General features: G+C 33.5%; 1 protein-coding gene across 1 annotated transcript; it reads right to left on the bottom strand.

Annotated features, from left to right (window-relative positions):
• Positions 1-10,174: 10,174 nt before the first annotated feature.
• LOC147856090 (uncharacterized) lies at positions 10,175-11,059 on the bottom strand. The gene is made up of 3 exons (XM_087329071.1): positions 10,632-11,059; positions 10,430-10,483; positions 10,175-10,323 (listed from the first exon to the last, which is right to left on the bottom strand). Exons 1-3 carry the CDS (start codon positions 10,818-10,820, stop codon positions 10,228-10,230), a joined length of 339 nt encoding a protein of 112 aa, XP_087185197.1. The 5' UTR covers positions 10,821-11,059; the 3' UTR covers positions 10,175-10,227.
• Positions 11,060-11,896: the final 837 nt, after the last annotated feature.

Here is an 11,896-nt window from a genome sequence, read left to right as displayed (position 1 = left end):
AAACAATTAACACTATAAGAGAGCCAAAAACTTTAGGAAAACCAAAGGGGATATATATTGATGAATTTGTCATCCCTAATTAGGATAACTTGTGAAGTTACATATGAAGATCTGACATTGAAGATCAATTGCCATTCTATAAGGTTTCTACAATGTACTAACAGTTAAAATTCTAAGCATTAAAGAGGGAGACCTCCCCCAATATGTGTTCATGTACATCTTGAGGGACCTTGTAGATAGTTTTGTATCCCTTAATTTTGTGCTTTGCCTGAGTCATAGTGAACTTGATTGCGATAATGGCATCATCATAGGTTATGGTAGTGGGTGCATCTTACAATAATGCATATGAGTTCTTGCATTGTGACAACTTTGCATAATAGTTGCCACAGATGATAGACTTGCCAACGTTGGACATGTTGCCCCAACCATCCCTCGTCATTTCTTTCAATATTGTTCTCCCTTGCTTGCACACCACAATGTCATAGTCTTCATTCAAAATCTTCACTTTGAGGAGATTTCAGCACTGCAAAATGATCTCCAATAAAAGTGTAGATTGGTTGTAGTATACAATATTGTATGAATGTTTGTTTTTTTGAATATCATCTTGTTGTTGAATCTCAAGCTTCTGCAACTTCCATGGCTCCATGACTAATAGATTGATGCATTCATCCCAAGATTCACCTATAATACACATGGAACAAAAGCATGATAAACTATGAAATAACAATTGTGTTGTGTCCTTGCGACAAAACCCTAAAGAACAATGGATCTTACATGTCCTTTTCATGGTTTTACAACCATATGATTTACTTCTATCCAACTCATTAGCACGAATCTCAATAAACAATCTATTCTTACCATCATTTCACATCTTCCATGTCAGCCACTCCACAACATCATGTGCATTTTGTAACTTAGCACCTTTATTATCCACCTCCTTGCTTATAAGAGCATGCTTGATCACAACCTCCACCCCATCATGCTCTCCCTTTCCATGTCCAGACCTGAAGTAGTTCCATTGCATCCTAATGTTGGTCAATGAGAAGTACCTGGGCGTTTTGCATCACAGATAGCCAACAAACATTAGTAACAGTACTAAGTTAGTACATCATAGGTAGTCAAACAATACTTAACATGGGTTAAAACTTAATTAATATTTATTCACGTGGGAGGACATTACTAAGTTGTAATCTAAGAATACTTAACATGTCTTAAAATAGAATTAGTGTTGATTGTGGGAGGATAGTACTAAGTTGTAAATTAAGAATACTTTACATGGCTTAAACCATAATCAGTACTAGTGCACATGGGAGGACATTAGTAAGTTGTAAATTAAGAATATTGTAGATGGCTTAAAACATAATTAGTATTGATTCATGTGAGAGGAAAGTACTAAGTTGTAAATTAAGAATACTTAACATGGCTTCAAATAGAATTAGTACTAATAAACGTGGGAGGATAGTATTATGTTCTAAATTAAGAATATTTTACATGGCTTAAAACATAATTAGTACTTGTGCACGTGGGAGGACAGTATGAAGTTGTAAATTAAGAATACTTTACAATGCTTAAAACATAATTAGTATTGATTCATGTGAGAAGAAAGTACTAAGTTGTAAATTAAGAATACTTAACATGGCTTAAAATAGAATTAGTACTGATAGATGTGGGAGGACAGTACTATGTTGTAAATTAAGAATATTTTACATGGCTTAAGACATAATCAGTACTTGTGCATGTGGGAGGACAATACTAAGTTGTAAATTAAGAATACTTTACATGGCTTAAAACATAATTAGTATTGATTCATGTGAGAGGACACTACTAGGTTGTAAATTATGAATACTTTATATGGCTTAAAATAGAATTAGTACTGATAGACATTGGAGGATAGTACTATGTTGTAAATTAAGAATATTTTACATGGCTTAAAACATAATCAGTACTTGTGCACGTGGGAGGACAATACTAAGTTGTAAATTAAGGATAGTACTATGTTGTAAATTAGTATCGATGCACATGGGAGGACAATACTAAGTCATTACCTGTAGATACTAAATATATGTGAATAGACAATTAGTAGTGATTCACATGGAAGGACACTAGTAAGTTTTTATTTATATCTATACTAAACACGTGAATAGACAATTAATACTGATTCACATGGGAGGATAGTACTAAGTTGTTATTTAAAAATACTAAACATAAGTGAGTAGAAAAAATTAGTACTGACACACATGGGAGGATAGTACTAAGTTTTTATTTAAAAATACTACATTTGCATAAATATGCAATTAGTACTGATGCACATGGGAGGATAGTACTAAGTTTTTAAAAATACTAAACTTAGGTAAATACACAATTAGTACTGATGTGCATGGGAGGATAGTACTAAGTTATTATTTTTAGATACTAAACATACGTGAGTAAAAAATTAGTACTGACACACATGGGAGGACAATATTAAGTTTTTATTTAAAAATATTAAACTTAAGTAGATACACAATTAGTACCAATGCACGTGGGAGGACAGTACTAAGTTATTATTTATAGATATTAAACATAAGTGAGTAGAAAATTAGTATTGACATGTATATGGGAGGACAATACTCAGTTGTCATTTAAAAATACTAAACATGGGTAAACACATAATTAGTACTGATGCACATTTGATAGCAATACTAAGTTATTATTCAAAATACTAAGTATAGGTGAATAGACAATTAGTGATGGTGCATATAGAACAACAATACTAAGTTGTTATATAAAAATACTAAATATAGGTAAATATACAATTAGTATTGATGCACATGGGAGGACAATACTACATTGTTATTTAAAAGTACTAAATATCGGTAAATACATAATTAGCATTGATGCACATTGGAGGACAATACTAAGTTATTATTTAAAAATACTAAACATGGGTAAAAACATTATTAGTACTAATGCACATTGGAAGAAAAGTAAAAAGTTTTTATTGAACAACATTAAATGTAGGAGACTAAACAAATATTAGTAATGTAGACAAGTTTGAATACAATTAGTTCTAAGTTTTCATTAAAGATTAGAAAGCATAGGAAACTAAAGTAATAGTTGAAGGCTTATGAAGTATTAGTTGAATAGACTTAGAACTATCATGTACTTAACGTACAATAATCAATTTACCTTGCAATAAAACAGAAGTATCATGCCACCTTAAATTGTGAGGCTACACCATCGAACCATACTTAATGTTGATTAAAATTAAGACCAAGAAATAGTAAATCTGCATGGTCAAGCTCAAACCAATGTTAAACAAAAATCAGATAATGCTTTTTGTCATCTGAAATGTAGATTATTAATTTGTTATGTAACATTCCTTGAACTGTGAATTTTGCCCATAACCCGTAAATTTACGTGGAATGAACTACTAGAATTACTTTTGAAACTCTATGACAAGCATAATAACATATTAATATTTTTCCTAACTAGTCTATTCCCTATATTTTCTACTTAATAGCCTAAATTTGTTTCCATTTCACATTATGATAGTTACCATATCACATACTATATACTGTCTATTGGTAAACAAGACATGTCAATCCAATTGACGATTACCATTTTCAATTATATGTATTACTTAAAAAGAATACCAAGGAAAGTAATTAAAGCAATCAAGGTTACAATTAGTTGTATACTAATATTACCAAATGGGACCTGCAAGCATAATAAATCAACAAGAGTTGTATTAGTAATTTCATAACCAATGATAACATGATTTCAAATATGAAAAAAACTAGAAATAGAGGAAGAAAGATAAACATGCAACATAAAAAATTTGAATATGACAAGGAATGACATAAAAAACTCATTTACAAGAAAACCATGGTTTTATATATTAAAATGATGAAATATATGAAGAATGGTGAACATGCAAAAAATCTACATGAAAAAGATGAACATGAGAATCAGAGAAAAATGATGAGCATGAAAATAATATACATGAGAAAGATGAACACACACACAAAAAAAAGCGCCAACTGTTGTTATGGAATCCTTTATTTAGTGATGAAGCGACATGTGTTTTGGGTTTACGAACTAGGTTATTATGGGTTGCAATGGATAATAGACCAACTCATACGGTTGCGGTGTCGGGGTAGTTGTGATTCGTGCGGCGAAGTCGCAGGGACTAAGGTTAAGGGGAGTTGAAGGAACTTAAATTTTAATAAGGCTTGTATTGTGATGTTAGAAAGGTTAAGAATAGCAAGAAGAAGAGTTACGAGTAATGTGTGAGAGAGAGAGACAGAGATGAGAATAGATAGAAGATAGAGACAAAGTATGATTTAAGAAGGAAGATTAAGACAAAGCATGATTCAAGAAGCAAGAGTATATGATATAAACATGATGTATATTAAAAAGACAATATTTTACCAACTTTACAATCCTTGATCGCAAACTGAACACATTCTCTACCGACCCTTGATTTGAACCCATGACCTCAACTTTGACACGCATGGTTCTTCACCCAATGAGCTGGTCTTCTCTACTTGATTGTATTATTTTCTCCCTCTCTCTTGATCCCCTCTTGTTTCCTTGCCCCTCTTTATATAAGTGTTGCCATGCATATGGTAATGTATGGGAGCATGGCATGCATGTAATGCATGAGTTACACGTAATGCATGATCGCCATTTGGTGCACATGCAGTGCATGTGATGCATGATGGCTATGTATGAAAATAGATATGTGATAAGTATAATGATGAAAATGCGTTCTAAAATAACTAACCTAGCTTAGTGGTGTATGCTTTGTGTTTGGTATACAAGGTTGAGAGTTCAAGTCTCTCTATTTTACTCAATACAATATATAGCTTCATTCTTATATAATGAAGCAGATTTTTTTACAAACTTTTACAAATAAATAGCCTAGCCTAGTGGTTTGTACATTGTACTTCGTATATAAGGATGTGGGTTCAAGTCTCTCAAATATTATTAAATACAATATTTAAGCTCATTTTTATATCGTGAAGCACATTCTTCACGACAATGGATTGGGTAAATTTTTTGCAAACTTCATTGCAAGACCAAAAGACTAGGGTGTCTAATTTTAGAGGGGCAAACACTATGCTCTCTCAAGTGTAAACGATGTATCGGGTAACACTGCCAACTTTGCAATTTGGTCATTTTCAGAATTGGTATGGTATGTTTTCAACATTGAATATACTTATAGGAGCTCGTTTATAATCAAAATAGCAGCCTCTACTTTTGTGCAGTTCTAGATAACGGTAGGTTGTTTTTAGTGGAGGAGGAGTCTTCAATTATGTCTTCTACCAAGCAGTTGTCAGTGAGAGTAATTGCCAGATTAGATAAAAAGATATTTATAGATCATAATCCATTAATTGTTAAGTACTCATCTCATATGTGGGTTTTACACTCTAGGCCAATTGCTAATCTGCAGTGGGATCCATCGGATTATGGTTGGATGTTGCCCAGGTCTGACACTCCACAAACGAAAGTTCTTCCATTTTTCACATATTCTGTGGCATTGGGTAGAAATTTTTTGTTAAATGAGATAGAGTCGATACCCAAGGGGAAAATATATTGGGAGGAAGGTAGTGTGTCATCTTCGTATATGTTGAAGTTCTGGAAACAGTTTTGGTCACTTAAATGTATGAACAAGATATTGCATTTTCGATGGTTAATAATTCATTATGCATTGCCAGTAGGGGCTTTATTGAGAGGAACAATACCTAATCGATCATGTGGTAGGTGTGGTTTTGCATCTGAGACATTGCATCATGATTTTTGGGAATGTGTTACGGTCAAATGTTTTTGGTCTCGTATTCTTAGGCTTTTAGGTCATAAGTATAGGGCAGTTATATTTACGTGGGGTACGATCTTTTGGGGTACGTTGGCTCAACAAACAGTTTTTTATCATCATCATAATTCATCATTGACTTTACATGTGAAAAGTTTTCAGGTGTACGATACATCAAGCTCCTTGCAGGGAGTCAAGTTTTTTTCCAGGTGTTATGTTTGGAACATTATCTCCTCTTTGGCCTTATGGATTATTTGGAAAGCGAGGTGTTCTAAAATATATAATGATGAACAAACTAATGTTGTGGATCAAGTTAAGTCTTTCTGGGAATTATTGGTAAATATGGTTAAAGGTGAATATGATAGTTATAGGGGTTTTGGAAATGTAGCTAATTGGAAAATAAGGAGAATTAGAAGAGTTTGGTCAGCTATTCCTATTTTCTTGGATGCAACACGAGATGATGTTAAGTGGAATTAGAAGAGTTCCACCTCGTTGGTTGTTTTCGCCACCGGCACCATTTATACTGAATACTCCACAGTAATTTGTCATTAGGACAGTAGTTTCATTAAGTTTTTTTTTTGTAGATATATGACTTTAGTGGTACACAATGAGATGGTGATATGGTCATGGAAGTATTTCTATTTGGTAAGGATGAGTGATGGTGTTGTCGGGGGTTGAAGCAGATTTTTATGAGGGGATGAGGACAACACAATCACTCTATTTTTGTTTGTACAAGATTTTGGTGGTGAACGAACAGATGGTTGATGTGGAAAATGAAGCACATTCTTCTATTTCTGTATAGGATGATGGACGATGGTGTAGGGGGATGAATCATAATTTCATGAGGGGATTAGGAGAGTAATCTCATTCTATTTTTCGTACGGGTTCTCAGTGGTATAAATCGAAATGGTTGACGGGATCATTGAAGCAAATTGTCTGTTTTCTAAGGATGAGGGAATCATGGTGGTGTTGGGGCCTAGAGCAATGTTTTTATGAGGGGATGACGTGGCACATTCACTCTATTTTTGTTTGTACAAGACTGTAGTGCCAAATGAACATACGGTTAATGTGGAAAACGAAGAAACTTGTAGGGGATGAGGATAACACATTTTGGTATAGGAAGAGTGACGATGGTGTAGTGGGGATGAAGCATAATTTCATGAGGGGATTAGGACGGTAAGCTCATTTCTTTTTTTGGTACAGGTTCTCGATGGTATAAATCGAGATGGTTGATGTGGTCATTGAAGCAAATTGTCTATTTTTTAGGATGAGTGAATCATGGTGGTGTTGGGGGATGAAACAATGTTTTTATGAGGGGATTAAGATAGCACATTCATTCGATTTTTTGTTTGTACAAGACCTCAGTGACAAACGAATAAATGGTTGATGTGGAAAACGAAGAAAATTGTCAAGGATGAGTGACGATGGTGTCTGGGGAAGAAGTTGAATTTCATGAGGGGATTAAAGAGAGTAGTGTCATTATGCTTTTGTTTGGTAGATACAGGATTTGCTATGCTATGGCGAGATGGATGGGGAAAGGAAAGCATGTTTTCTTTGTTTGATAAGGATGAGTGATGACGTCGTTGGGGGCTAGAGCAGACTTTTATGAGGTGACGATGAAAGTAGAGAGCATTTTCTTTTGCAGGTGTTTGTTGTATTCTATGAAGTATATTTCAAATTATTATATCCAAAAGTCTATGATTCAGAATTTCAATGGAATGCAAGTACACACATGTTGAAGGAAAAAGTTGTAAGGTAGCAAGGAAAGTTTGGTTTGTACATATGCAACACCTACCGATTATGTTATTTCTATTCTTCCGAAAGCTTGTGCTAAACTGAATGTTGTGGAAAATGGCCAACAAATACATGCACAAGCAATGGTTTTTATTTAATGGACATGGATTCAAAAGGTGGTAGGATAGATCAAGTGAAAGTTGGAAAGATAGTCTCCTGCAATGTTCTCATTACAGGATATGGTTTCAATTCAAATCCAAGTTCAAGTTTATGTCACATTTGTATAGAAAAGGGTAGAGAAATGCATGTAAAGTTTGAGGAGATGGGCAGGTTGAAGGGAAACCAGGTTGTTGGAAATGCATTGTTTCATCTATAGGCTAAGTGTGGAGTCTTAGAGAAAGTACATGAAATGTTTGATATGCGTCCAATTCGAAAGTTAGTCTCCTGCAATGTTCTCATTACAGGATATGCAGAAGATGGGCAGGCTGAAGAGAAACCAGGTTGTTGGCAATGCATTGCTTCAGCCATATGCTAAGGGTGAACTCTTAAAGAAAGTACATGAACTGTTGGATATGCTTTCATTTCGAAAGAAAGTCTACTGAAACGTTCTCATTACAGTTCAGTGTTTAAGCCAATGATCATAGGTGATGGAAAGAACATTCTTGTAGGTGTTCACCGGTCTTTGTAGTTTTATACTCAGAGTCTCTGTAGTTTTTATTGGTCTACCACGGCTACAGCCTTTATAAGGTTGCCAGTCTAATCATTTTATCATGGATGTAGAATTTCTACTAATGAAGAATATGTTTTTTTGAAAAAAAAAAAAGGATGAACACAAAAATACGAGAAGAAAGATGAGCAAGAAAAGAATCCACAAGAGAAAGATGAAAAGAAGAATATGAAAAATAAGAGGAAAATGCGAAAGAAGCTCCTCTATGTATGAACCGCTTATGATTCATAGACGAACCTTAAAATCGAAGATTGGAATACTTATATTGGACATGAGAATAAGAGAAGAAAGATGAACATGAAAAAAACCTACAAGAGAAAGAAGAACGTGATAATAAGAAAAGAAAGATGAACATGAAAAATATCTACATGAGAATAGAGAAGAAAGATGAACATAAAAAAAACTACATGAAAAAAAGATGAACATGAGATGATTAGAATAAAGATAAACATAAGGAAAAATCTCCTCTATCTATGAACCACTTACTATTCATGGAAGAAACTTCAAATTGAAGATAGGAAGACTCATGTTGGACATGAGAATATGAGAAGAAAGAAGAACATGAAAGAAATCTACATGAGAATATGAGAAGAAATATGAACATGAGGAAGAAGTTTCCCAATCAATGAACCCCACATGGTTCATGAAAGAATCTTCAAATCGGAGATAGGAGGACTCATGTTAGCCAAAGCTTCAAATGTGAGTGCAGAATATTCGTGTTGGAAGAAGCTTCAAATGTAAGTGTAGAAGGTTCGTGTTAGAAGAAGCTTCAAATCTGAGTGCAAAAGATTTGTGTTGGAAGAAGCTTCAAATCTGAGTGCAAAAGATTGGTGTTGGAAGAAGCGTCAAATCTAAGTTAGAATAATGATTCATGGAAGAAGCTTCAGTCATGCTATTATGAGAACGATTGAAAGATGACGCATGAAATCTTAGTTAAGACAATGATTCATGCTAAGGTTCAAATCAGAGATAGGAGAACGACTCTTCCTAAGATTTTCTTCCAAAAATTATCGACCTCCCCTTTAATTGCATGTTACCACTCGAAGATATTTGCACTTGCATGAAGGAACTCTAGTTTGCATCTCCAGCTTAGTTGTGTAGGTGAGGATTGAACCCTATGCGAGTGTATGCGCGACACTTAAGTATTATATCATCATGTAACTACATGATTAAAAGTGTAGGCTTGGTAATATTGGACATATTTGCACATAGTAGAATATTGATTATTGATATGTGGTGCATATGAATGACACAACTTGTTATATGTAAAGTGAACAAAAGCAAGTCACATATTTGTAGATGTTAGAACATTGATTATTGATATGTGGTGTAGGATAATAGCTAGGTAACCCTTAATTGTGTTAAATGTGTTACCCCTTAATAAACATACGCTCATGAGCAGGGAGCTCTCATATGAGGGGCGAGAGATTTCACATGCCCACAATGAGATAAAAGGGAAATTTATTGGGTTTACATAATGATTGGCAACATAAAAATATTTTTGGTGGACTATCAATAATGTATTTCTTATGCTCATAAAAAGAGTGGGAATCAGCTCTCTTTGTTGTGAAGGTCGAGAGGCCAATGACATGCCCATAAAGGAAAGACGAGATTCATCATCCAAATTTGTTGTAATTGGTATTATCACCATGAAAGTAATTTTATTATGAAAGATGTGGGATTTATAAAAGGGAAGACATTCGTACAAACCACATGGTAGCCCAAAATATTGACTTTGAGAACATTTCTGTCAAACTTGTCTTGTTGCTCATGGAACTCACAAGATCCTATCAACCCTATTATCTTTATCATAAGTCCATTGATAAATTTTCCTTATTTGATTATAGGGCGGCTTCAATCTCAAATATGATTTTGTTGGCCAAGTTGATAATAGTGTCCATAGTTCTAATTTTGGACTTAAATACACTTAATGTGCTCCACAAGCACATCAAGTGATCATCAAAGAGGATTAATTAGAACCAATGAGGATAGAGTCGAGTGTTTGTTGTTTAGGGTGGGGTGTCGAAAACTCTTGATGATGAGGTAGACCTAGCTCCTTCAAGAACTTATTGTTGTAAAGAGTTTCCAAGAACACCAAGAAATTAGAAACTCATGGAATCTCTTTTTTTGTACAATGTTAAAATTATGAATTAGCAAGAATCGGCGCATACATAATCAGGATGGTCAACATTACTAAAGTTTTGATTATCAACAAGCCCACGAATCTGCATCAAAGTGTTTTCATATAATCATGAATTGATTAGTTAAATTAACATGGCTATTAGTATGTGTGTGTGTGTGTGTGTGTGTGTGTGTGTGTGTGTATTAATATATATACTCACACAATTGTATTAATTTGACTTTGATTATTACCTTCTTGGTCATCTTAGGATGTTGTTGAGGGGCATCATTAATTTGATCAAGTAAAGAGGACGGATTGGTTACTAGACCAGAGATATTTTGGCGCTTCATGCATGATCCACCTTGACTAATCATTATCAAAGAAAATAAGAGAAAAAATGAGAGAATCGTATTCCTCAAAATATTTATTCTACTCTTCATCTTATCTTTACATTATAATTTGATTAATCATATGAACACATGTAAGCAAGTTTAAGAGTTTATTCAAAAGAAAAATTGAGGGTATAAAATGATAAGAAAAAGATTAGAGCACCCTCTCCTCTTTATAAAGTCATTATGTTGATGTTGTAGTTGAGGATTGTCCAATAATTTTGTACTTTTACACCTTTCGAAAAAGATGGGTTCATAGTTCAATCCATGTTCCTCAATTAGTTTGGTTTCACATTGAGAAATAGTTCAAAATGCTTCCATAATGACTCATATTGTCTCATAGCACCCTTTTCTCTTTAAATTATACATAGCTTAGATATGAACGATTGAAGATAACATCTCATATGAGTTCAAATGACATTAGACTCTAGAATATCCACATTTGAGAAAGAATTATTAAAATATTGAATAGAGAATGGGGAGCATGGTTTTATTCATGAATGTTCCATTTATAGATTATTTTTTAAATATGCTTTGAATGCACATGATGTGTATGGCTTTAAGAGTGCCACGCTTAAGCATTATGCATGTTACATTATAAATTGTGGAGACCAAGTAAAGACTGGTAAAGATTATCATTTTTATTATAAAATATACGAAAGTCATTAATATTTTAGCTCCTCAAAGTTATTTTAGGAATGGGAATCTAGTATAGTAAAATGCCATATTTATATGTTAACATGGTTGTAACATACGTAGCATACCGTACGCGTACAATACGTATGCTATGTATTTTATAAGTTTTCTAAAAAAATTTATAAGTTCTTAGAATACGTATTTAATGGTAAAATACGTGGAATACGTTGAGTACGTTTTGAATACGTTGAATACGTTTTTGAATACGTTGTTGAATACATCGAATACTTGAACACCATTGATGTTGAATGCAAAGATACTTGGAATTTGAATACTATATAGTAAATACCCATTATCTTTATTGCCCATGGATAAATGGTGTTTCAATATTTACATAATTATTTTCTTTTTCTCTATTAAAAAAACCCTAGAAAATTAAATTTTAAATTATTTACAAATTTAGGCTTAGAAAAAATGACAGTTCCAAAAGG

Source organism: Azolla caroliniana, unplaced genomic scaffold, assembly GCF_043228905.1.
Source record: "Azolla caroliniana isolate FFs.n. ecotype wild unplaced genomic scaffold, voAzoCaro1.0.p SCAF_13, whole genome shotgun sequence".
NCBI classification, from domain to species: domain Eukaryota; kingdom Viridiplantae; phylum Streptophyta; class Polypodiopsida; order Salviniales; family Salviniaceae; genus Azolla; species Azolla caroliniana.
The sequence above is the reverse complement of the archived record's forward strand: the minus strand, read 5'-3'. Positions and strand labels throughout refer to the sequence as shown.

Coding starts and splice junctions, on each gene's coding strand:
- LOC147856090 (XM_087329071.1), bottom strand. CDS start 10,820: ATGAAGAGTAGAATAAATATTTTGAGGAATACGATTCTCTCATTTTTT. Junction 10,484..10,631: donor ATCCTAAGATGACCAAGAAG/GTAATAATCAAA, acceptor ACTTTGATGCAG/ATTCGTGGGCTTGTTGATAA. Junction 10,324..10,429: donor ATGTTGACCATCCTGATTAT/GTATGCGCCGAT, acceptor TACAACAATAAG/TTCTTGAAGGAGCTAGGTCT.